This window comes from Hyperolius riggenbachi, chromosome 5, assembly GCF_040937935.1.
Source record: "Hyperolius riggenbachi isolate aHypRig1 chromosome 5, aHypRig1.pri, whole genome shotgun sequence".
NCBI classification, from domain to species: Eukaryota; Metazoa; Chordata; class Amphibia; order Anura; family Hyperoliidae; genus Hyperolius; species Hyperolius riggenbachi.
In genome coordinates this window covers 27921357-27948576 of record NC_090650.1, presented here as the reverse complement: position 1 = coordinate 27948576, position 27220 = coordinate 27921357, and the positions used below count along the sequence as shown (strand labels likewise).

The window sequence follows — 27220 nt, the reverse complement described above, 5'->3', positions numbered from 1 at the left end:
CCCACCATGATCGATACCCAATAACCAATAATCTCTACTCACTTCATATACTGAACTCCTTTTTTTGTTTGCAGGGAAGACCAGGGAACCACAAGTAGTCCGACTGGTGATGGAGGCAGCATCTCACGCAATGCTCATCGACAACCGCCTCATCGCAGCTATAGCCTCACAGAACGTCGAAGAATTGGTAGCATGACCCATCCTGAGGACCCACGCTACCTTTATGTGCCAACAGATGAGAGTGAGGCCCAGACCTTGGCTTCAGCCGATCTGGACTACATGAAAAGTGAGTGTAAGGATATGAGGGGCCCCGGTAACTAGGAATCAGCGTCATAAACCATCATAATCCTCTGTAGTTATTCTCACATGTAGTAGATAGGGAGGGGAGGAGCACACGTAGGCAGGATGTAGCTCCACCCTTCCTGCCTCCAGGACAATTACAGTTAGCTTGTATAGGACAGCCAGGGAAGGAGATCAAAGTTTATTTAACAATAAATTATAATTTTGGGAAAGAATGAAAAGAGTGAAAGAGAGAGATACCAAATGGCAATCAGTGGCACCTTTCTCCCATGATAGGTCTCCAGGGTACACAGCGCTCGGTTCCTTGGTACCACCATCACAGACAACCTGAAGTGGGAATTGAACACCTCCGTAACTCAAAAGAAAGCCCAGCAGAGGCTGTTCTTTCTCAGGCAGCTGAGGAAGTTTGGAATGTCGCAGGAGCTAATGATCAGCTTCTACTCTGCCACCATTGAGTCTGTCCTTTGCTCCTCCATCATTGTCTGGTACTTTGGGGCTAACTCAAAGGACAAGCACAAACTACAGAGGGTAATCAGCGCTGCCGAAAAGATTATAGGGTCACCCCTGCCACCCCTGGACATCCTTCATTCATCTAGAATGAGGTCCAGGGCAAACAGGATCACTCAAGACCCCTCTCACCCGGGCAGTTGCTTCTTCGACCCCCTCCCATTAGGCCGCCGGTATAGGACCATTTTCTTACCAAAACCACCAGACATAAAAACTCCTTCTTTCCCCAAGCGGTTGTCCTACTTAATTCATGCACTCTCCCAACTGTCATCCCCTAATCACTCCATGGACCGGGTTGAAGTTGAGGTTGCTATTTTGCATCACCGATCCACACTAACTGCTGTACTGTCTGTCAAAATTGCTGTTGTGTCTATGTAGCTTTATCTGTGCCATGCTGATGTTATATGCCAATTGCCGTGTGTCCACAAAAAATTCCGGGTGCGGTTCCCGCCGCACTTGGCGAATAAAGGTGATTCTGATTCTGATTCTGAACAGTGGTCCTCTTCTGCGCTCTTCTTTTCCTCCATCTGAGTGAAGATGCGTGTTCTGCTCAACTTTGCGACATGTTCATTTAACAATATTTCCTGAGATCCTTCAGCAGATGGGTTGTATCTTCGTGTCCCTCTTTAATCTTAGACCTGTACATATATCTCTAACAACTCACACTTCTTGTATAACAAGGCTACATATAGCCATCCTCTGCCTCCATGGACCACCCATATCTCTTCATTTGTGCCTCCTGGGGGTCTAATACACCATTCAGTTTACCCGAACTTCTACTGCCTCATTCTTTCCAGATTTGTAATACTACATCTGATGTCTCTTCAGATTTCCTAATCCTAATTCCTAATCCAGTGACTCTTCATGTATTGCAACCAGTGTCTCTCTAGACATTTTACTATTCCACACAATGTCTGTCCAGATTTATAGGCCCATATGCCCATATGCAGTTGAAAGAGTACCAAAAGGTAAGTGATAAAGTGCTGTCAACATTATTCTATTATTTTCTTGCTTGCTGGTGGCTTAAAGAGAACCCGAGGTGGCATTGTATTACGTTAGTGGGGCACAGAGGCTGTTTGGGCACACTAACACCAGCCTCTGTTGCCCCATCGTGTGTCTCAAAGACCCCCCTGCTCGCCGCTATACTCCCCGCAGTGCTGGCGAAACACAGCGCGTCGCCAGCACAATGTTTACTCTAGCGCTGTCTGTCAGCGCCGCTGACCAACCAGCCTCTGTGCCCCACTAACGTAATACAATGCCACCTCGGGTTCTCTTTAAAGGGAATTTTATCAACAAGGGTCCATATGCAATTCACTTTTCTCTTGGGTTTTCTCCTAAGTTATATTTACAGCGTGTCATAAAATGCACTCTAAACCACTGGCAAGCAAGAAAATACTTAAAATAATTTTAATAGTACTTCTTTCACCAACTTTTTGGTACTTTTTCAATTGTAAAATGCTGAAAAGTTATTTTAAAGAGAAAATGAAAATGATCTCCTAGGAGATAACTCAAGAGAAAAAGTTAATTGCATATGGGCCAAGGTGTGAAAATATCACCTAGGAGAAAACATAGGTGAAAAAGTGAATTGAATACGGGCCCAGTTTTTCCTGGGAGATAATTTTTCATCTTCAATTTAAAATAACTTTTCAGCACTTTTCAACTAAAAAAAGTACCAAAAAGTAGGTGAAAAAAGTTAAATCAAAATTATTTTGAGTATTTTCTTGCGTTCTGGTGGCTTAAAGGGCATTTTATTGACAAGTTTAAAAATATCACCTAGGAGAAAACTCAGGAGAAAAAGTGAATTGCATATGGGCCAGTGTGATAAAATGCATTTTAAACCCCCAGCAAGTAAGGAAATACTCAAAATAATTTTGGTAGTACTTTTTAAAAAGCTTTTGGGTACTTTTTCAATTGTAATATGCTTAAAAGTTATTTTAAAGGGAAGATGAACGTGATCTCCTAGGAGATAACTCAAGAGAAAAAATGAATTGCAATACAGGCCATAGTGTCTCATCCAGAACGCTATGCAATTCATTAACTTTTTCTCTTGAGTTTTCTCCTAGGAGATACTTTTTTATCTTGTCTTTAAAATGATGTTTAAACCACCAGCAAGCAAAAAATACTCAAAATTATTTTGATAGTACTTTTCAATCTACGGTACTTTTTGTCACTTTTTCGATTGCAAAGATCTGAAAAGTTATGAAACAAGAGGAGAAAATATCTCCTGGTAGAAAAGTCAGGAGAAAAACTGAATTGAAAAAGGACTTCAGGCCCATATGCAAATTACCTTTTTACCTGAGTTTCCTCCTAAGTGATAATTTTTCATCTTCTCTTAAAATAACATTCCAGCATTTCCCAATTGAAAAAGTACCAAAAGTAGTAGAAAAAAATACTATCAAGATGATTGTGTGTATTTTCTTGCTTGTCTAAAAGTCATTTTATTGACAAGGTGTGAAAATATAAACTTGGAAAAGGAGAAAAAGTTAATTGCATATGGGCCCCAGTGTTTTTTTCAGAATTCTCGAACCAATCTCCTAGATGATATTTTCACACCTTATCAATAAAATGTCTTTTAAGCCACCAGCAAGCAAGAAAATACTCATACTTGATTCTCTCGACGCCAGATGACCAAGGCCTCAATTCATCAAGACTTCTTAAATCAATTACCGACAGCTCGGTAAAATACCAAACTCGATAAGTTGATTTCAGGATTCATCAAAGTTATCTACAGCAGTTAGCGAGCATTCGGTAATCATTCGGTAATGATGCGGTAAAACAGAAGAAAGTGCAATTCATGAAAATGAAAGTGGGCGTGGTTTAGCGTTACATTTAGGATTAGTTATCTCCTTCACTGCTCTGTCGTTATTCATGTCAGATCATTGCTGACAGAGAAGATGGAGACATTTGAAGTGGTTATGTATCAGCTGAGAGTGATTCAAAGGCGCAGAAGGGCAAGAATAAGGTCTAGAACCATATCAATTTGCAAGAGAATAGATTTATTTGCTATACCAGGACATCTGCATTTCTCTTGAATCATCTTGTAAGAGAACACAGTCAGTGCCAGGGTTAACTAATTTGCTAGCTGCACTACATTTCTTCAGAAAAGGCTCCTATCAAGCCGTAGCTGGTGAAATTGTGGGATTGTCCCAAGCCACTCCCAGAATCCTGGTCCAGGTGTTAAGCCCTATTCAGAATGTTGCTACGTGGTGTTCAAAGGACTGCCTTTTACCCACAATTCCAGGGGAATCTTATGGCCTTGTGTTAAATTACCGCTGTAAAATGGAAATAGACACATTACCGAATGGTTACCGCATTGTTATCGAAATCACACCGAATGTGGAAAAACCTTGATGAATACAACTAGATATCGATAAACTTCGAATTCGGCAATTTAACGAACTGGAAAAAGTTATCTCAAAGACGGTGATGAATCGAGGCCTTAGTCTCCATTCCTTTTATCTTCAGGCTTCTTTGCATTTGTTTATCAGCCTCAAACGTGGAATGACCCCATAGCAATAAAAAAAATACAAGGACTTTTTTTTAGAACTCTACTGCTCATCTACCACTTCCTGTGCTCTGCTGATCTGTAGAATAAAGAGGTCCTTTTGGGTTATCCCAACTGCTTCTAACTCTGTCATTCTTCATTTGTCAGGTCATCGGTTTGAGGACCTCCCAGCTGTGCGGAGACATCTGGTGCGTAAGACCAAAGGCCCAGTGATCCACATCAACAAGGACCACAAAGAGAGGCAGCCGCACAGGAAAAGTGTCACACTACAACCACACGAGGTAAGTTCCATGTGTTTTTGTGTGACAATGTAAGAAGAAGGCTGTACGTCTGACAGATGTTCCGTACATTGAGTTTGTGTCAGCGATAAACTTTTGTCTAAATATGTATAACACCCACCAGGTGTTTGTAGAGCTGAATGAGCTGGTTCTGGACAAGCACCAAGAGCTACAATGGAAGGAGACGGCCCGGTGGATCAAGTTTGAGGAAGACGTTGAATCAGAGACGGACCAATGGGGGAAACCACACGTGGCTTCTCTCAGCTTTCGCAGTCTGCTGGAGCTACGACGCACATTGGCTCAAGGTAAGCACAATTGCAGGGAGTGCAGGAGGTGGATAGCCATATAATACAGAGAGCAAAGTAATGGGTGGTTACAAGGTGCAGGGAATGCATTGGCACGTTTTAAATAGAGCTGAAAGAAGTACAGCAGGTGGGTAGTCATATGGGAAAGAGCAAAGTAGAAGGTAATACAGGGCAGGGACTGCAAATAGTGGGTGGCCACGTAGTGCAGAAGGAGAAGAGTGGCCAGTGAAGATGGTGCATGGTCATATGGTTCATAGGATGCAAGGAGTGTAGACATGGGTAGAAATATGGTGCATGATGAGGATCAAGGGTGTGGTTGACCTTATAGGACAGGGACTGTAAGAGGTGGGCTGTAGTCACATGGTAAAGGAATGCAGAGGATGGGTAGTTATATTAGTGCACAAAGTGTGAGAGGTGGAAGAAAGGCATATGGTGCCAGGAGTGCTTGTCATATGATGCAGAGAGTGTTGAAGGTGGGTGGAAAGCATATGGTGCAAGAAGTGCAAATATGGGGGTTAAATGGTGCAAGGGGTGCAAAAAGCAGGTGGTGGCCATATGATTCAAGCAGTGTGGGAAGTGGATGTTGGCCACATGGTGCAGGAGTACAGAAAATGGTTACTCATGTGGTACAGAGAGTTGGCTGAATGCTGGGTACAGATGAGCGATGATAGCACGATGGTAAAGGAAGGCATGGGGCTCGATTCACAAAGCGGTGATAACTCAGTTATCACGCCTAAAAGACTTTAGGCGTGATAACCTTTGCACCAGCAAAGTTATCACCGCTTTGTGCTCTAACTCGCGCGAAGTTTCCGCGCGTACGTGCGCGCGCAAAGTCCCATAGGGCTTAATGGGCACTTCGCGCGAAGCACGGTGCGCTGCGCGCGCTCAAAACTTTGCGCGCGGGAGTTCGCGCGAATTCCTTCAGATCACGCCTAAACTAAGTTTAGGCGTGATAAAGGGCTTTTCACAGGCGTGCAAAGTGTTTTCACTGCTTTGTGAATCAGGCCCATGGTGACACTGAAGTAAATATCACATTTTCTCTCTTGGCAGGAGCCGTTCTGTTAGATTTGGACCAAAGAACGCTCCCAGGAATTGCCCATCAGGTTGTGGAACAGATGATCATTAGTGACCAGATAAAAGCAGAGGACCGAGCCAATGTGCTGAGAGCTCTGCTCCTAAAACACAGGTACACGGACTGACATACATGATACACAGTGGCAGCTGTTTTCAAACAATTCAGTAAATAGTTTTTATTAATCAAGAAACTTCCTAGAAATTTCAGTATTTTGCCTTTAAAGTGACTCTGTAACTAAAATTACAACGTTTTTTCTACCATCCTACAAGTTCCTAAACCTATTCTAATGTGATCTGGCTTGCTGCAGCTCTTTCTACTATAACCATCTCTGTAATAAATCAATGTATCTTTCCCCTGTCAGACTTGTCGGCCTGTGTCTGGAAGGCTGCCAAGTCCTTCAGTGTTGAACTGTTCCTCTATGCACACTCCAGTGTGTGTTTTATTTACATAAGCCAGCAGCTTCTCTGCTATCTTATCAGTGATAGAAGAGAGCTGGATAAAAATCCTCCTCTGGAGGCTGTGAAAGGAGCTGGTCTGTCACATACTGAGGAATTAACGACATAGGCAGAGCTGTCTGCAGGAAGCCTGTAATGTTCAGTGCATGAGAGAAGCTGGGGACAGAAGGTAAACACACACAAGTGATCTCTTGAGATTCAGAAGTAAGGCTGTATACAGCCTGCTTGTGTATGAATGTATTTTCTATGTGTGGACATACTGTACATCAACCTACTTCCTGTTTTGGTGGCCATTTTGTTTGTTTATAAACAAACTTTTTAAAACAGCTTTTGACTACTTTTAATGCGGCGGGGAGCGGTGAAATTGTGACAGAGGGTAATAGGAGATGTCCCCTAAGGCACTGGTATGTTTACTTTTGTGCGATTTTAACAATACAGATTCTCTTTAACATAGCAGCAAACTTCTTGGTAAGCATTATTCCATCAAATTTGTGAAGGTCTCCCTGTAAAGGATTGCTCCAGGAGTCCTGGAGAGCCTGCCGCAGTTCCCCTGCAGACTTTGGGTGTCTTACTGGCTTCTGTTTCAACAAATAATCCTAGATTAAATTAGACGATGCTTAGATCAGGGCTCTATAGGGGCCATACCACTTGATGTTAGATAAGGGCTCATTGGGGACGATACCATCTATTGGATATTAGGGCTGTGTGGGGGCCATACCATCTGTTGCAAGATCAGGGCTCATTGAGAATGATTCCATCCATTGTCATTGAGAATGATACCATTCATTGGACATTAGGGCTATGTGGAGGCTATACCATCCCTTGTAAGAGCTTGGTTGTGTGGGGGCCATACCACCTGTTGTAAGATTAGTGCTCATAGGGGCAATGCTGTCTTTTCAATCTTAGGGCTCTTTGGGGGATTGGGGGCTCTTGGGGGATGCAGATTCTTCTTTAATTAGGCACTTAGGCAGTGTGTTTGACGTCACAATGAAGTTCATAAAAATAGATGTCTTCCTAAAAAGTACTGTATGATGGATATTACTCATTGTGGGTGCCACCGATTTTCTTCAGTGTAGCAAATTAACAATTAGCTTTGGAATGGAAAGATGTCTAGAACTGCCAGATGTCACTGGGATTCTGGTAAACCCATGTAAAATCTGGAGAAGTGTTATCAGAAGCAGCTTCATGGAACAGATGTGGACAAAAAGCCATTTAGCTGAGGTAGAAATGAAAGATTATCCTACCAAAGAAAGCTGAAGCTCTGGTGCAGAAAAAGGGCAGCTGGTGCTCTGAGTTAAGGACTAAAAATATGAAATCTGGCTTAAACAGAAGAGCTGGAGAATGTAGATGAATGTCTGCAGACAGACAGTGAAGCATGGTGGAGGGTGAAGGACTGCTGCAAGATTGCAGCTGCATTTCCTTAAGTAGAATTGGTGTAACAAAGAGTAAAATGGCTTCTATATAACTTTATAGGAGGCTTCTTGATTATCATATAAAAAAACAAAAAACTATTCATAGTGTTATCATTGAAAAGATTCCCAGTTTTTTTTTCATTAGTTGCACAGTTCTTTACTTGCCGTGAAAACAGTGCATGCATGAATGTCTGGTGACCAGGTGTGGGTGTTTTGTACTGAAGGACGTGTATTGGTTTTCAGTCACCCAAGTGATGAGAAGGATTCATCATCATTCTCAAGGAATATTTCTGCGGCCAGTCTGGGATCTCTACTCGGACACCACAGCACCAATCATATTAATCAGCACAGTGAACCCAACTTGACAGATCCCCTGATGGGTGGAGATCCCTCAGAACAAGAGACAAGGATCGATGTAGACCGGGAGGTAAGATGTATAGGGTGGGATGTTGGAGTTATGGAGGATTAACATTTATCTGTATAACCTGTAGGGGGTAAGTAAAAGAAGTAGGATGGGGCATGGGGATGGTAAGGAAACACGTGGCTGTATCATCTGTAGAATGCAAAGTGATGTGTATAGGATGGGTGGCCAGGGAAGAAGGCGACATGTACTGTAAGTGTCTGAATAACTTTCAGAGATTGTAATTTGGGATTGGTGGTAAAGAAGGGGAGTGGGACTGTTGTTAAAGAAGTGCAGTGGGACTGAGGGTAGAGAGGTGGAGTGGGGTTCTGGGTAGGGAGAGGGAGTGTAACCAAGAGTAGAGAGGGGCAGTGGAAGTGTGGTTAGAGGGGGCAGTGGGGCTGGGGTTGGAGAGGAGGTGTGGGACTGGGAGTAGAGAAGGGGAGTGGAACTGGGAGCAGAGGGGGCAGTGTGTCTGGGAGTTGACATCGGGAGTGGGACTAGGGGTAAAGAGGGGGAGTGGGGGGTGGGACTAGGAGTTGAGAGTGGGACTGGGACTGGCGGTAGAGAGGGGGAGTGGGACTGGGAGTAGAGGGTTTGGGAGCTGGGGTTGTCAGAGGGTAACGTGACTGTACATATATGTGTCTCTGCAGAGAGAATCCCTCCCATCTCTACCCACAATGCATCGCTCCAAATCCAAACATGAACTGAAGCTGATGGAAAAAATCCCTGATGATGCGGAGGCCAGCGTGGTGCTTGTCGGTGAGTGCCAGTGTTTATTATAACCGTTGGGGCAGACATGTTTGTCTTTAGTTTTGCCAGAACCCAAAAAACGAACCGTGGTGTGCCAAAATATGCAGAAGGCCTCCTGTTATTATGTTAGTCATAGTCCGCTCTATAGTTAAGGCTCTAGGTACATCCCTACACTACATGAACCCTATAGCTGAAACTCTGAGTATACAGTGGCTTGCAAAAGTATTCGGCCCCCTTGAAATTTTCCACATTTTGTCATATTACTGCCACAAACATGAATTAATGTTATTGGAATTCCATGTGAAAGACCAATACAAAGTGATGTACGCGTGAGAAGTGGAACGCAAATCATACATGATTCCAAACATTTAAAAAAAATAATTAACTGCAAAGTGGGGTGTGCGTAATTATTCAGCCCCCTGAGTCAATACTTTGTAGAACCACCTTTTGCTGCAATTACAGCTGCCAGTCTTTTAGGGTATGTCTCTACCAGCTTTGCACATCTAGAGACTCAAATCCTTGCCCGTTCTTCTTTGCAAAACAGCTCCAGCTCAGTCAGATTAGATCAGTGATGGCGAACCTTTCAGAGGCCGAGTGCCCAAACTGCGACCTAACATCGACTTATTTATCTCCGAGTGCCAATGGGGGGGGGGTTTGCCGAAAAATGGGCGTGACCATGATATTGTATGGGCGGAGCTAACGTAATGATGTAACAGCGAGGCATAAGAAAGCATTGTTTCCGCCATGATGTGGTGAAACGAGGATTCGCATCAAGGGTGTGCAGAGACTGTATGATGCTATTTATACCCGCCGTAACCCCAAAGCAGCAAATATAGCCAACTATGACAATTAAGGGCTCATTCACACTATGTGCTGCGCTGTCAGTTTTGACGCAACGCACATAATGTAAGATTCATATGGTAACATGAAAGTCAATAGACTTCCATGTTACCATTCACACTACAGGTGTGCGTTCCCATGCGTTACGTTGTAACGCATCTGGGAACATTTTAACGCACAACGCATACGTTTTCCCGATGGGTACAGCTGCCGACGTCCACGCTTTTGCGCACCACAACGATCACTGTGCGTTGGCAGCGCATGCATGAAATCGCATTCGTGCATACGTTCTGAAGTGTGAATGAGCCCTTAATAATAAATGCAGCAACAGTTACCCCAGACACAAGAAAATAAACGCAATGTGTGCAACATTTCAGCAGAAAACAAATGCAGTGGGCCACATTTCACCAGAAAATAGACGCAGTGGGCCACATTTCACCAGAAAATAGACGCAGTGGGCCACATTTCACCAGAAAATCATGCAATGTGGGCCACATTTCACCAGAAAACAAATGCAGTGGGCCACATTTCACCAGAAAATAGACGCAGTGGGCCACATTTCACCAGAAAACAAATGCAGTGGGCCACATTTCACCAGAAAATAAACGCAGTGGGCAGCATTTCACCAGAAAACAAATGCAGTGGGCCACAATTCACCAGAAAATAAACGCAGTGGGCCACAATTCACCAGAAAACATACACAGTGGGCCACATTTCACCAGAAAACATACGCAGTGGGCCACAATTCACCAGAAAACATACGCAGTGGGCCACAATTCACCAGAAAACATACGCAGTGGGCCACAATTCACCAGAAAACATACGCAGTGGGCCACAATTCACCAGAAAACATACGCAGTGGGCCACATTTCACCAGAAAACATACGCAGTGGGCAGCATTTCATAGTAAATAAACACAATGTGGGAAACATTTTAGCAGAAAATAACACAGTGGGCCGCATTTTACCTGCAAAAAAAAGTAATGTACTCACCTGACAGAAGTCTTCCCTCTCGGCTGGGCTCTGGCGCGCATCTCCCCCGGATCTTCTGCAGCTGAGTCTCCCGCACTGCCGCTGACAGGCAGAGTGCAGGGCTACGGGAAGATGGCGCCCAAAGCCCTGTACTGGAGACACAAATAGTCTCCAGTACAGGGCTTCGGCAGCCATCTTGCCGTAGCCCTGGTCTGCCTCCCGGGAGACTGCGGGGCTGCGGGCTATGAACTGGCACGGCGGCGTCTAGTAGACGCTGCGGCCAGTTCATAAGCAGCGGTGGCGTGCCAGCAAATTAGGCTACGCGTGCCGGGCCCGGCACGTGTGCCATAGGTTCGCCACCGCTGGATTAGATGGACAGCGTTTGTGAACAGCAGTTTTCAGATCTTGCCACAGATTCTCGATTAGATTTAGATCTGGACTTTGACAGGGCCATTCTAACAGATGGATATGTTTTGTTTTAAACCATTCCATTGTTGCCCTGGCTTTATGTTTAGGGTCGTTGTCCTGCTGGAAGGTGAATCTCCGCCCCAGTCTCGAGTCTTTTGCAGACTCCAAGAGGTTTTGACTCCAAGTATTTGGCTCCATCCATCTTCCCATCAACTCTGACCAGCTTCCTTGTCCCTGCTGAAGAGAAGCACCCCCAGAGCATGATGCTGCCACCACCATATTTGACAGTGGGGATGGTGTGTTCTGAGTGATGTGCAGTGTTAGTTTTCCGCCACACATAGCGTTTTGCATTTTGGCCAAAAAGTTCCATTTTGGCCTCATCTGACCAGAGCACCTTCTTCCACATGGTTGCTGTGTCCCCCACATGGCTTGTGGCAAACTGCAAACGGGACTTCTTATGCTTTTCTGTTAACAATGGCTTTCTTCTTGTCACTCTTCCATAAAGGCCAACTTTGTGCAGTGCACGACTAATAGTTGTCCTATGGGCAGATTCCCCCACCTGAGCTGTAGATCTCTGCAGCTCATCAAGAGTCACCATGGGCCTCTTGACTGCATTTCTGATCAGCGCTCTCCTTGCTTGGCCTGTGAGTTTACGTGGACGGCCTTGTCTTAGTAGGTTTACAGTTGTGCCATACTCCTTCCATTTGGTCTTTCATGTGGAATTCCAATAAAATTGATGCATGTTAGTGGCAGTAATGTGACAAAATGTGGAAAACTTCAAGGGGGGCCGAATACTTTTGCAACCCACTGTATGCTTTTAGTATATGAGCCCTATAGCTGAGGCTTTGGGTATCTTTGTAGTATTTGTGTATCTGGAACTTCGGTTACATCCATGCTGTATATGAGCTCCATAAGGTGGCTTTGAGTAAAGTATATCTCAGCAGTACGTGAGCTCTATGGCTAAGGCTCTGGGAATGTCCCCATAGTACATGAGCTCTATGAAGTGCATCACATTGCTAGGTTATTCACGTTGCTGCTTTGTTCACTGTTTATTGTGGTAGCATTATTCCACACTGAGCCATATATCATATGTGATACTTGGATACATATTGTATTTCCTGCACATAGTAAGGAAATCTATTATATCTACAAAGACTGAGGGTGCCTACACACACCCAATTTTGATTGGCCAATGATTTGCCAATCTTACCAACTCTGTATTATAAGAGCCAACAGTTTTTGAAAACTATGAACTGTGTAGGTAATCTCTCATACTACATGAAGATGGTAAATTGGTCATTGGCCAATCAAATTTGGATGTGTGTATGCACCCTAAAGCTTGGTACACACTTTCAATTATGATTGGACACATCACTGACCTATTTTACCACTTTCAGGTAGTATGAGAATCAACAGATCTTGAATACTATGAGCATTTTGTGTAGGTAAACCTCATACTACATGGAGGTGGTAAAAGTGGTATCTGATTGGCCAATTATAATTGAAAGTGTTTGGTACTTGGTACACACTTTCAATTATGATTGGACAATCGCTGACCAATTTTACCAGCTCCATGTATGAGAGTTTACCTACACAATCTGTTCATAGTAACAACGGATAACCAGGATCTCAATTCTTTCCACTCACAAAAGATGGCACCTTGATTAGTGAGATCTATGGATTCCCATATGGATATTTCATCTCAAGAGATCATATAGGAGAAACTGGCCTCTTGTTTCCCTGCCATCTAGCTGGATCTAGAGTTCAGTAACAGTTCCTTGAACACAGCGTCATGCATTCACAAATAGCATCATAATGTCCACCACTTTTTGTTTGTTACATCTTCTGCTTTGTTCTTCCAGGTTGTGTGGAGTTTCTTGAGCAGCCCACCATGGCTTTTATCCGTCTGCTGGAGGCGGTGGAGCTGGACTCTGTACTGGAAGTTCCCATTCCAGTGCGGTTCCTCTTCGTTCTTCTTGGTCCCAGGTCATCCAATATGGACTATCATGAGATTGGAAGGTCCATCTCTACCCTTATGTCAGACAAGGTAACGTTCGGTCCCCTTCATCTTTGCCATATTGTTTTATCTACTTGCCATCCTCTTCCACCCTTGTCTGGTTTGACTGAACACCTGCTACAGTTACATCTTCATCATTAATGTCAACTCATTTCTTGCTGTTCATCCAGACCTGCTCTTTCCAATTCCATCTGTTTTCCCAAACTGTATTTCATGTCTGTGGCTTGACATGTTCTGCCTCTGGACCTATCTCCATTGTGTCTTCATTTAATGTTTCCATCTTATATCCAAAACACGTCATTGTGTGTCTACCAGCCGTTCAGCCTCTCTATTCATTTACTGGGTGGAGGTACCAAGAAATCTACAAAATAATTAAAAACAATTTAAAAAGGACAGGTAATCTTGCCTTACCTCCTTTTAAAGATACAAACCAGGAGTAGACAGGGGAATTCTTTAATTTTATTGCACACAAAAAAAAAATCACAACATGTTTCGCAGGACCGTCCCGCTTCTTCAGATTTATGACGGTAAAGTGCCAACGGCTAGGATTTTCTAGTCTCGAGCGCCTCTGTTTTTCTGTCTGGCAGCCACCCTTCCTTCTTCCTTTTCTAACCGGCTTTTGGTTTGGTTGGTTTTTTTACTAATTTTGTATTGTCCTGAATGAAAGCTACAAATTAGCTCCTTTGACATAACTTCTTTTCCATCTTCAGATTGTGTATCATGTAGTCCTGCATAGAAGAGGTTTGTAGGAAGATTGAGACTAAGAACTGGATAGATAGAAGAATGAAGGGAGAGACAGTACAATTAAAGCAGACAAAGAAGGAATCTATGGAGGAAGGTAGCAAGGAGGATAAATTATTCTAGGATGAGGGAGAATTAGGAAGAGGCGGTGAGTAGCAGATATCCTGAACACTGTGGATGGACAATGAAGTGGACTGATGGTAGAAGGGTCAACAGGAAAGACTTTGATTATTTCTGCAGTGTTGGAAGTACAAAGCAGATGAAAAACAATCTTAGAACTATGGCATATTGTATGTTTGAGCAGTTTGTTGAATTATAAAGGTCTCTCATATTTTAAGGGCAGGCCACTCAGAGTGGGGGAACTCTGGGGGTACATCAGTTTAGCTCATCAAGGGAAGCCAATGTGGGCACATAAAGAATTAGGGTTATAGCGTAGCCTCCAGTTTTGCCTTTTATGAAGGCACAGTCCCTTTTTTGGAACCACATCCTTCTGTCTTTCTCTCTTCTTCATCTGTACCCATTTCAGGACTGATGTCCAGTTTTGCATAAATATTTGTATTTCTTTCTCTCTTTTTTGTTGTTGTATATTTGAAAATCAGCTTTATTCTTAACCACTATACATTTATATACTGTTAGTAGAAAGAAGAAAATAGATAAAATCAATCAGTGTGGTGTGACTCGGGATGGGGTAGGGAGTGATGGGCGTATGGTAATGGTTGTGGTGGGGGAGTGACTGGAGATGTGACTCGGGATGGAGTAGGGAGTGATGGGCGTATGGTAATGGTTGTGGTGGGGGAGTGACTGGAGATGTGACTCGGGATGGGGTAGGGAGTGATGGGCGTATGGTAACGGTTGTGGTGGGGAAGTGACTGGAGATGTGACTCGGGATGGGGTAGGGAGTGATGGGCGTATGGTAACGGTTGAGGTGGGGGAGTGACTGGAGATGTGACTCGGGATGGGGTAGGGAGTGATAGGCGTATGGTAACAGTTGTGGTGGGGGAGTGACTGGAGATGTGACTCGGGATGGGGTAGGGAGTGATGGGCATATGGTAACGGTTGTGGTGGGGAAGTGACTGGAGATGTGACTCGGGATGGGGTAGGGAGTGATGGGCGTATGGTAACGGTTGAGGTGGGGGAGTGACTGGAGATGTGACTCGGGATGGGGTAGGGAGTGATGGGGCGTATGGTAACGGTTGTGGTGGGGGAGTGACTGGAGATGTGACTCGGGATGGAGTAGGGAGTGATGGGGTGTATAGTAACGGTTGTGGTGGGGGAGTGACTGGAGATTTGACACTAGGTGGGGTAGGGAGTGATGGGGCGTATGGTAACGGTTGTGGTGGGGGAGTGACTGGAGATGTGACTCGGGATGGAGTAGGGAGTGATGGGGCGTATGGTAACGGTTGTGGTGGGGGAGTGACTGGAGATGTGACTCGGGATGGGGTAGGGAGTGATGGGCGTATGGTAACGGTTGAGGTGGGGGAGTGACTGGAGATGTGACTCGGGATGGGGTAGGGAGTGATGGGGCGTATGGTAACGGTTGTGGTGGGGGAGTGACTGGAAATGTGACTCGGGATAGAGTAGGGAGTGATGGGGCGTATAGTAACGGTTGTGGTGGGGGAGTGACTGGAGATTTGACTCTAGGTGGGGTAGGGAGTGATGGGGCGTATGGTAACGGTTGTAGTGGGGGAGTGACTGGAGATGTGACTCGGGATGGAGTAGGGAGTGATGGGGCGTATGGTAACGGTTGTGGTGGGGGAGTGACTGGAGATGTGACTCGGGATGGGGTAGGGAGTGATGGGGCGTATGGTAACGGTTATGGTGGGGGAGTGACTGAAGATGTGACTCGGGATGGAGTAGGGAGTGATGGGGCGTATAGTAACGGTTGTGGTGGGGGAGTGACTGGAGATTTGACTCTAGGTGGGGTAGGGAGTGATGGGGCGTATCGTAACGGTTGTGGTGGGGAAGTGACTGGAGATGTGACTCAGGATGGGGTAGGGAGTGATGTGGTGTATGGTAACGGTTCTGGTGGGGGAATGACTGGAGATGTGACTCAGGATGTGGCGATGGACTGACTGGAGGTGTGCTGGTGCCAACTGGGGAAGTGACGGGAGGTGTGGCTGCAGCATGTGGTATGGTTATGGTTAAAGTGACACTGAAGCCAAAAAATGTATGATAAATGAATTGTATGTGTAGCACGGATAATTAATAGAACATTAGCAAAAAAAAAGGAGTCTCATATTTTTATTTTTAGGTGTATGCTTTTTTTTTTATAATATTGCATAATTCTCTAATATTTGCAGTTTACATACTACACTCTATTTTAAAGGATGAAACAAAGCAGAGCCTTTGAACATCCCTGCAGTAAAATCTTATCTGAAGTTGTCTTTCATTGTTTCTTTGATGTATAAGTGCTTCAGAAAACAGCACTCTGACTAGATTAATCAGAGAGCTCAGAGAATTTATTTTGCATAGATAACAAGTGCCTTTTCTGAACTCTTCCAGTACTGGAAATAATATGAGACTCCTATCTGCCCTACTAATGTTGTATTTCTTAGCTGTACTACACATACAATCCATTATCTCATAAGTTTGACTTCAGATTCCCTTTAAGGCACAACTTGAAGGCTTAATTTAGTCTTAGGGGAGAGACCTATAAGTCCAAACCAGAGTTGGTGGCCATGGCACAATAAGCAAAGGCTTTATTAAAGGTCACAAGTTGTGTTCCTTATCGCTCTTCTGAACTTATAGGTGAGTTGGCAGGTAGGTAGACAAGTATTACATGCATTACATGCAATTTCAATGATGACTCTCTCTTTTGTTTATTTGTCCAGCCACCTTTGTGTTGTGGCCTCAGCTTCCCAAGATCTTTACCAGTCCCGTCTTTTCCTTGATCTCCTCACCATGTTTCTGCTTTCTTCTGATTTTCCTTGTGGGATTCAGACCACCCTGTTTGGCCTCTCCTTGTTGTGCACCTGGTTGATCCTACCCATGTCTTTCCTCCCAGTCTTTTCATGAGGCAGCTTACTTCGCTGATGATCGCCAAGATCTCCTCAATGCCATTAATGCGTTCCTGGACTGCAGCGTGGTTCTTCCCCCCTCTGAGGTGATGGATGAGGAGCTCTTGCACTCAGTCGTCCTTTTCCAGAGAGAGATGCTGAGAAGACGCCACGGCCTGGAGAAGAAGTTGCCGGAAGTAACCCTTGTCCCAGAAGACAAAGGTGACACAGCCAATTCTCGTTCAATAATTCTCAGTATCTGATCAATGGAAATGTATGGTTCATGGTCCTTGTATCCTGCAGGGAAGTTAACTGGTTCAAAGAAACCAACAGTGGGCCTTGGGGGACAGTGTAGATAGACCTTTGACTTCAGTTCAGCTGTTATTTTAACTTAAGTTTCAGCGTACATCAACTGCAGGTCAGATGCAGTTTGGAGAAAGTTGTTTAACGTTTCCAAGTTCTTCAGTCTGAGATCAGGTTGGCATCAGAAAGCATGCTGAACTCAAAGCTTGGTACATACCTTCAATTTTGATTGGCCAATTTTACCTCCTCCCTGTAGTATGAAGGCCAACCAATTTTGAATACTATGAACAGATTATGTAGGTAAATTCTCATGCTATATGGAGATGGTAAAATTGGTCAGCGAATAGCCAAATGGTTGTGCGCCGGTGATTGGCTTTTCCATAGCAGGAGCTCGGCTACTATGAGGCCGAGTGTCAGCCACAGGGGATTGTATAGCTGGTGCTCAGCTATTATGCATTCAAGTGCCGGCTATCATTACTACACAGTGCCCGGTGAAGAAGTTAGGGTTAGGCGTAGATTGGGGGGGGGGGGGGGTAGCGTTAGGGATAGGGTAGTGAAGGTCAGATTTAATAATTAGGGTTAGGCATAGGTGTAGGAGGGTAAGTGTGAGGGGATATGGTGGGAAGGTTACATACAAGCGGCTGATAGTACAGTATCAGTAACTGGATATTACTATTCTTGTTACTGTTGACATCACCCAGCACCCAAAGTAAGAGGTGGCCTCATAATAAATACTGTGAAATAAGGTTTACTATTTATCTGTGCAATAAATGAAGCTGGATGGAAGGGATTTCTGAAGGTAAACAAAACACAGGAAATTTGATACTCACTTTACAAAATGTTCCTTTTCTAATGAAACTCCATGGCAACATATGACGGACTGATCCCTCCCCATAGTATGTTGCCATGGAAACACCAGAAAAAGAAACAAGTTAAAAGAGTTTTTCCTTACTGGTGGAACTCCGTGGCAGCATACTATGGGGAAAGGGGGGGTGGTAACCCATAGTATTACTCCATGGATGTACCTGGAAACTGTAGTTTAATTTTCAGGAATGCTTTACGGCCTGGGATCTATTTTATCTTTTTATGTCTCTGATTTTCTCACCCTCCTGTCTCTTCAGCTTTACTCATGAAAGCGGCTGAGTCAGACCAAGAAGAGGACGATCCCTTGCGTAGAACTGGAAAACCATTTGGGGGCCTCATAAGAGATATCAAAAGACGTTATCCAAAATATGTGAGCGATTTTCGTGATGCTCTGAATGCACAGTGCATGGCTGCCATCATCTTCATCTATTTTGCAGCTCTCTCCCCTGCAATAACTTTTGGGGGGCTTCTGGGTGAGTCCCCAATTCTTGCATGAAGACCGTCCTCATTCACTTTGTTAGTTATCACCCTCATGTCTTGTGTATGGTTTCTCCTTCAGCTTTTACACCCCCTGGATTTAACATGTCTGTTAGTACACTCCATCGTCTCCACACAACATACTGTATTAACTCATCACTTTCCGGGTTCCATCTCATCTTTCTCTGTCTGTTTCTTCCTCAGGTGAGAAGACAGGAGGACTCATTGGAGTTTCGGAACTAATCATTGGAACGTGCCTTCAAGGGGTGATATTTTGCCTGTTGGGGGCACAGCCACTACTAGTGGTTGGATTTTCTGGACCCTTACTGGTGTTTGAGGAGGCTTTCTTTATGGTGTGTATATAGTGTTACAAAGTGAATATTAGTGGGTCGGGAAGTGAAGAAGGGGGTAGGAGATTAAAACCAGTTTGAATGAGTCATAAAATAAAGAGCTGAAAGCCATTGGAGGAATCATAGTACAACTAATATCAAAATGGTGCACAAATTCTATGGCAGAACCGGTCTGAATAATTGGTTCCATAAACATATGGTGATCCAAAATCCAAAAACATTCCAAGACTGAAGAGGGTCCTCTTTATCAAGTTGTGGGATCATTGTTGGTCCTTCATAAGTAGTAGTAGTTCAAATCCTGGCTTGGGTCAGTTCCTATTCTGTACAAAGTCCTTGGGCAAGACTTCCTAACACTGCAGGGTGGCCCCTTGACCTTAGTGGCTGCAGCTCTTGAGGGCTTTATGTCCAACAGGAGAAAAGCACTCCTGTTGGACGTAAATGTTAGGATAATTATAAAGAGGACCCTGCTTCAACAGAAAGCTTTGTTGGATTATGGATCACTATGTGTTTATGGCTTTGACATAACAATAGTCCCATGACCCCTGCAGTTGCAGAGTGGCATGGGCGCTGAGGACCCACTCCTGTGGTGAAGTGCAGAGTATTGGTAGCAGAACATGATACTTTACCTGTTTCCAGCTTTCACTGCAAGCATGCTAGATACAGCCTACTTCCTTGCTGCTCCTGATGTCTGTCACATGATGTGCACAGACAGGCGTACCTGGGTAATATAGAACCTATTGAAAACACTGAAAATGCCCCCCCCCCCCTCTCCCGGTCAGAGCCCCCTTCCCCTCTAAAAACTGCATCCTTTCTCGAGTACTGTACATGGGTTTTGGTTGCCTATATTTCTTGGCTCGGAATATTGCCGAAGTTTTGGAAATATCTCTTCTTATTTCCTCTCTGTCCTCTTTTCTAACACTAAGCCAAGTGCACCCTACATACATAGATTAAGTAGCAATGTTCCCCAGATAACAGAAGTAAACTGAGGTCTGAGTGACAGGGAGGCATGGGGCGCAGCACAGGAGCAGGCATGGCGCCCATGTTGCTGTGGCGCCCATGGCACGAGCCATATCTGCACCCCTCTAGATACGCCTCTGGCAAGGAGATAGGATGCACAGCATGTGGCTACACTAAAGTCAGGAGTGAGGACCTGGAATCAGAAAAAGTATCACACTCTACTGCCAATGCTCTGCTATATCGTGGAAGGAGGGGAGGGGTGTGGGTACGTGCACATAGGTGTACTGTGATCTTGTTGGGGGGAGAAAGATTTTGTTGGAGGGGGAACACTGCATTTTTTTTTTAAATCCGTTTTATTAATGATCACAAAAGGATTTAACAACAGAAATGGACAGAGGCAACATACCTTCTGTCCAATTAACAACATTCACAGATGCAGAATACAATAGCCATTATATTTCTTAAGCATTCTGATTTATAACTACAATCCCAAAATATTCTGTAAATACATAATATAGGTATATCTTTGGCTATATTCTCGTGTAGATATTACTCACATATATATAAAAAGAAGGAAAACCTGAGCAACGACTCAGGGAACATATTGTAACATATAACCCAGTAATAATAAAAAGTCCAAGGGTGCCTCTGTGGGGACCACAATGACATATGCTAATTATAGTTATTGTTTGAGATGCTTTTCAGTTCATTCAGTTGAATACAGGTTTAGATTGTGTTCAAGGAGTCTATCCACTTATCCCATATTTTATGGAATTTCATAGGACACTTTCGATTAGAGAATAATATTTTTTCAAACTGAATGATTTCCAAGATCAAAGCGTTCCACATGGAGATCTGGGGGCAGTCAGAGGAGAACCATTTCAATATTATTGCTTTTCTGGCTAAGAACAGGAAACACTGCATTTTAATTAAACCCCTAGTTTATAGAGTACATTGTACAGTACATATACATTGTATTGCAGAATGTGCAAACTATTTTGATGTTATATGGACAGTTTTGTGGTGCTAGCCGGCGTTATTGATCAAATACCAAAACAGAATTATATTCTTTTTCTGATGGTGTGCAATATTGCAGATAAACTTTACAAGGTTAGCACAGGTGAAGAAGGATGATGGCTGGCATCTGGAAAAGGAAAAAGAAGATAATTAAGAATTATGTTATAAAATAAGTCTGTGACCTTTATCTACAAATGATATTTAAGATTTGGACTTTGGATTGTGTGTAAAGCTACCTACACAATTTACATTTTGGTTGCCTAAAACAATTGTTCATGATCATTACAGGTAAAAGTTTTGGAACAATCCTTGTACAGACTTCTGAGCCTTGTACAGACATGACTGAACAACCTAATGATGCCCATACATGGTACAATTTTTTTCATCCAATTTTAAAGAGACTCTGTAACGTCAAAAAGATCTCCTGGGGGGTACTCACCTCGGGTGGGGGAAGCCTCCGGATCCTAATGAGGCTTCCCACGCCGTCCTCTGTCCCACGGGGGTTTCGCTGCAGTCCTCCGAACAGCCAGCGACAGAGCCGACTGTCAGTTCAATATTTACCTTTGCAGGCTCCAGCGGGGGCGCTGTGGCTGCTTTCCGCTCCGAACTACACGGAAATACCCGATCTCAGTCGGGTCCACTCTACTGCGCAGGCGCCGGAAACTTGCGCCTGCTCAGTAGAGCATACCTGACGGCGATCGGGTATTTCCGTGTAGTTCGGAGCCGACAGCCATCAGAGCGCCTGCGCAGGAGCCGGGAAGGTAAATATTGACGTCATTATTCTCGGAGGGCTGCAGCGAGACCCCTGAGGGACGGAGGACGGCGTGGGAAGCCTCATTAGGATCCGGAGGCTTTCCCCACCCGAGGTGAGTACCCCCCAGGGGATCTTTTGATGTTACAGATCCTCTTTAACATTTCCATGTAGTACAAGGGTAAATTAAGTGATTATACTGAAAGCACAATGTAGGCAGTTCCCTTATATTACATAGAAATGGTAAGATTGTATGGGCACCATGGTGACCAGTAATGAGACCATCTTGATTGTACAATCTTACCAAATGTATGAGGAACTACATAAAGTACATGCAAAATATACTCAGTTTACCCTTCTACTACATAGATCTGGTAAGATTGTACAATAAAGATACTATGATAAGTGAGCACTTTATGGTGTTTTTTTGAAGTGGGTAGAGAATGAGCAGGGACTACTATATAGGAACTTCAATATAAGGTACTCCAAGAACAATAGAGGTTGTTGACTATGAATCCTGCACAATAGACAACTTACAACCCTGTCAGTGACATAGGAGGACATCTCTACACACTTTGGACTTTTAACCAAGATGATCACAAACAATTGTTTCGGACGAGGAAAATTCAAACTATACGGTATCCTATACATAAAGCTGAATATACAAATGAAAAGCAGATGTGGAGGTGTGTCATAGAATGTTTTCTCCCACAGTTCTGCACAGCAAATGGAATGGAATACTTGGTTGGCCGTGCGTGGATTGGAATTTGGCTAATTGTGATTGTGGTGGCCATGGTGGCCTGTGAAGGAAGCTTTCTGGTTCGCTTTGTTTCACGTTTTACCCAGGAAATTTTCTCCATTCTAATTTCTCTCATCTTCATCTATGAGACCTTCTACAAACTGTTTAAGGTGAGATTTTTTTGTCTCTCTGATGTGTATTTTTTTTCTTTTTGTTTTGTTTTTTTCAATCAATAAATCCTGTTATCAATTTCCTCCTGGTGAGCTGTGTATTCCTGCTCTTCCAGCTTAAGAGTTCACCCACCAAATTGTACATGCCCCAAGTTCCGAGTTAAGGGTAATATTTGACTCCTCTCTCTCATTTATTCCTCACATTCACTCCCTAACCAACTCCTGTCATCTCCAACTCAAAAACTTGCATCCAAACTTTTCTCACTCTGGACACTACTCAAATGTTAGTATATGCTCTTATAATATCTTGTCTAGACTATTGTAATATATTGTAATATAATACTTTGTGGACTACCAACTAACAGACTGGCACCCTCCCATCTGTGCTGAACTCGTCTGCTCGTCTCATTTATCTATCATCCTGCTCTTCTTCTGCTGCTCCTCTCAGTCAAGCTCTTAATTGGCTGCCAGTTAACCCGAGGATCCATGTAAAACTCTTAAAGGGGAACTGAAGTAAGAGGTATATGGAGGCTGCCATATTTATTTCCTTTTAATTAATACCAGTTGCCTGGCAGCCCTGCTGGTCTATTTCTCTGCAGTAGTATCTGAATAACACCAGAAACAAGCATGCAGCTAGTCTTGTCAGATCTGACTTTAAACTCTGAAACACCTGATCTGCTGCATGCTTGTTCAGGGGCTATGGCTAATAGTATTAGAGGCAGAGGATCAGCAGGGCTGCCAGGCAACTGGTATTGCTTAAAAGGAAATAAACATGGCAGCCTCCATATACCTCTCTCTTCAGTTCCCCTTTAACCCTAATCTACAAAACTCTCCACAATCTTTCTCCCCTGTACATCTCCTCACTAGTTTCCAGATACCAACCCAACCGCAATCTCAGATTTGCACATGACCTTCTTCTATCCTCCTCTAGAATCACCTCCTGACATTCTGGTATACAAGATTTCTAATGTGCTTCTCATCTCCTCTGTAATCCCCCTCTACAACTCATCCGTCACTCTCCAACCTTTCAAAGCTTCCTCCTAACTCACTTTTTTTTCTGACAAGCATAGCTCTACTTTAGGCCATTCCCCCTTCAACCTCTGGCTACATTTTGCTCCTTACTAGATAATGTAAAAACACACTGCCTGTATGAATATTGTACACTACCCCATTCCTTGAAATTGTAAACTCACAAGGGCAGGGCTCTCTCACCCTTTTGTGTGTTGGAATTTGTTAATCATTTTGTGTCTCGCTATTTGTTATATATTGTATTCATTATGTTACATTTGTCACTGTAATTACCAATTCTGTATTATGTACCAGTGTCTACATTTGGTGTACACCATTGTCAGGATTATTGTATACCCCATGTTTGTTTCTTATTTTACACTGCGCCACGGCAAACAGGTAAAACGCAAAAAAATAGAATATTGTGCAAAAGTCCATTTATTTCAGAAATTCAACTTAAAAGGTGAAACCAATATATGAAATAGGAACCCTTTGCAGGAGTTTTGGATGAATGAGCTGATTAGAGTCTGACACTTTCAGCTTAGAATATGGAACCTTTTCACAATATTCTAATGGTCTGAGATTATGATTTTTGAGTTTTCATAAGCGGTAAGCCATAATCATCAAAACTGTAACAAGTAAAGGCTTGAAATATCTTGCTTTGCATCAGGGGAGTAGCTAGTAATGACTGGGCCCCATAGCAAAAACATTTTATGCCCCCCCCCTCCACGACCTTCCAACCCCACGGACCTCGGACCTCCCACCCAAACATTTTGTGGGGAAATCTGCTGACAGATTGTTGGCAGATTCCCCCACAAAATGCAACCCGATTGTCGGCATATTTCCCCACAAAATGCAACCAGATTGTCGGCAGATTTCCCCACAAAATGCAACCTGATTGTCGGCAGATTTCCCCACAAAATGCAACCAGATTGTCGGCAGATTTCCCAACAAAATTCAACCAGATTGTCGGCAGATTTCCCAACAAAATTTAACCAGATTGTCGGCAGATTTCCCCACAAATTGCAATCATATTAGCCATATGGGTGCCACTGCAGCCCCCCATATAGGTTAGCCATATGGGTGACACTGCAGCCCCCCCCCCCCCACTAACATATAGGTTAGCCACATGGGTGCCACTGTAGCCCTCCCTCCATGTAGGTTAGCAAATAGCAATATGGTGCCCTGGACCTGGCCACTGCTCCTGTATAGGTTAGCATGGCCGGCCAGGCATGGGTGGTGGTTGGTCTGTCAGCAACTCTCTCCCCCTGTGACCTAGGGCTGCCGCGGGCCCCATATCAACTGCTATGGTTGCTATAGTGATTACTACGCCGCTGCTTTGCATATAATGAGTCTATTTCATTTATTAGTTTCACCTTGTAAGTTGAATTACTAAAATAAAAGGACTTTTGCACAATATTATAATTATTTGAGTGTCACCTGCATGTTGGTGCTTTATAAATTAATAATAATAATAATATAGGTCCAGTTCTCCACTTGTCTTCCTTTCAAAAAAACCTTAATTTTCACTTCCATGACTTCCTCCTCCAATGACTCTTAATATTCTCTCCTTCTGCATTTCAGATTTTTCAGGAACACCCTTTGACAAACTGCAACCAGAAGAACCTGACAGATTCTGAGTCTGAAAATATAACTAGCGTCACTTTAACTAATGGGACGTCAGCACCCAAACCCATCACAGGGCAACCCAACACAGCTCTCCTCTCTCTGGTACTGATGTTGGGCACCTTCTTCATAGCTTTCTTTCTGCGTAAACTGAAGAACAGCAACTTTTTCCCTGGGAGGGTGAGTGGAGACCAAACCACACGGTGTTCACCTGTGGACCAAACCATTTTACAAACAGTTCACCACTAGATTTTATAAGATTTGATCCTAAAATGTTTGAAGCTCTACATCTTTTTGTAATTGTGTACGTATCTCAGGTGCCCTTATTGTTAGAAAATCAGCATTAGTATTTAATTATGTCTGATCATCATTTTATACTCTTCTTTTGTAGATGGCGAAATCTTGATTGATTCTTTAATATTTCACACCATGGCCCTTATGCAATTAACTTTTTCTCTTGAATTTTATCCTGGGTGATATATACATACCTTATCAATAAAACGCCCTTTAAACCATCAGCAGGCAAGAAAATACTACAAATAGTTTTTACAGTGCTTTTCCGCCTACTTTTTGGTACTTTTTCGATAACAAAAACTCGATTACAAAAATTCTAAAAGGTGCGGCAGCCCCAGGACCAATTAACGCCGATTGGCGTCAAGTCCTGGGGCTCTGTTTTGCAGGAGATCACGAGCAGGGTGCGTGCGCATCTCCTGCTCGGGGGGCGGAGCTCCGCCCTGCCTTCAGTCTCCGAGCGGAGATTGCCACTCGGGAGACTGTTAGACGGCGAAACCGCCATCTATTTACATGTACAGCGCTGCGATCAGCAGCAGCGCTGTACTGGGGACAGCCGTGTGACACAGCTGTCCCCCTGGGGGACAAGAGAGCTATCGGCTCTCATAGGCAGAAGCCTATGACAGCCGATTGCTGTGATTGGCTGGCTGGGGAGAGGGAGGGATTTGAAAAAAAAATAGGAAAAAATAATGACAAAAAAAGATATAAATATTTATTAAAAAAAAAAATAAACAACTTGGGGGTGATCAGACCCCACAAACAGAGAGGTCTGTTGGTGAGGGGAAAAAAGGGGGGGGGGAAATAACTCATGTGCTGTGTTGTGCGGCCCTGCAGCGAGGCCTTAAAGCTGCAGTGGCCATTTTAGTAAAAATGTGCCTGGTCTTTAGGTGGGTTTACCACTGTGGTCCTCAAGTGGTTAAAGAGGTTATGAAAAAATGATTTCTTAGGAGAAAACTCAGGAGAATAAGTGAATTGAATAAGCACCTGCGTCTTCTGCAGGCAAACATCACCCTCACCGTTTCTCCAACCAGCTCCTCCTCCACCCTATCCTCCCCTCACATCCTTCACTCCTACTACCACTGAGGAAGTCAACCACCTACTGCAGACTTCCCATACCACTACTTCCCCCCTTGACCCCATCCCTCCTGATTTACTCCAGCCTCACTTCACGGAATTGGCCCCAGTCCTCACTACCCTGTTCAACCTCTCCCTATCCACAGGCACCTTCCCCACAGACTTCAAGCAGGCCACTGTACTACCCCTGCTCAAGAAACCCTCACTCGACCACTCGCTACCCTCCAACTACCGTCCTATCTCCCCCCTCCCCTTTGCCTCAAAACTCCTTGAGCGTCTAGTTCACAAACGCCTGACCCAGTACCTCAATGCCAACTCACTGCTAGACCCACTGCAATCTGGATTTCGGCCTGCCCACTCAACCGAAACTGCTCTCACCAAAGTGGTCAACGACCTTGCCTTAGCTAAAGCTGAAGGTAAATACTCCATTCTCCTCCTCCTTGACCTGTCAGCAGCTTTTGACACAGTAGATCATTCCCTACTCCTCCAGTCCCTCCAGTCCTTGGGCATTCACGATCTCGCCCTGTCCTGGCTTTCATCCTACCTCTTCAACCGCTCCTTCACGACCGGCTTCAATGAGTCCTCCTCCGCCCCCAACCACCTCTCGGTGGAAGTCGCCCAAGGTTCGGT

General features: G+C 44.1%; 1 protein-coding gene across 3 annotated transcripts in view; it reads left to right on the top strand.

The window, feature by feature from the left end:
• Positions 1 to 27220, top strand: part of SLC4A2 (solute carrier family 4 member 2) — a 134556-nt gene that overhangs the window by 86236 nt on the left and 21100 nt on the right. For all 3 annotated transcript variants that reach the window (XM_068235249.1, XM_068235250.1, XM_068235252.1), the window contains 12 exons: positions 75 to 286; positions 4460 to 4593; positions 4715 to 4895; positions 5946 to 6081; positions 8081 to 8264; positions 8891 to 8999; positions 13072 to 13256; positions 16972 to 17185; positions 18388 to 18603; positions 18812 to 18960; positions 22397 to 22591; positions 25184 to 25405. In XM_068235249.1, coding sequence (XP_068091350.1) covers positions 75 to 286; positions 4460 to 4593; positions 4715 to 4895; positions 5946 to 6081; positions 8081 to 8264; positions 8891 to 8999; positions 13072 to 13256; positions 16972 to 17185; positions 18388 to 18603; positions 18812 to 18960; positions 22397 to 22591; positions 25184 to 25405 — 2137 coding nt within the window. The remainder of the gene's footprint in view (positions 1 to 74; positions 287 to 4459; positions 4594 to 4714; positions 4896 to 5945; positions 6082 to 8080; positions 8265 to 8890; positions 9000 to 13071; positions 13257 to 16971; positions 17186 to 18387; positions 18604 to 18811; positions 18961 to 22396; positions 22592 to 25183; positions 25406 to 27220) is intronic.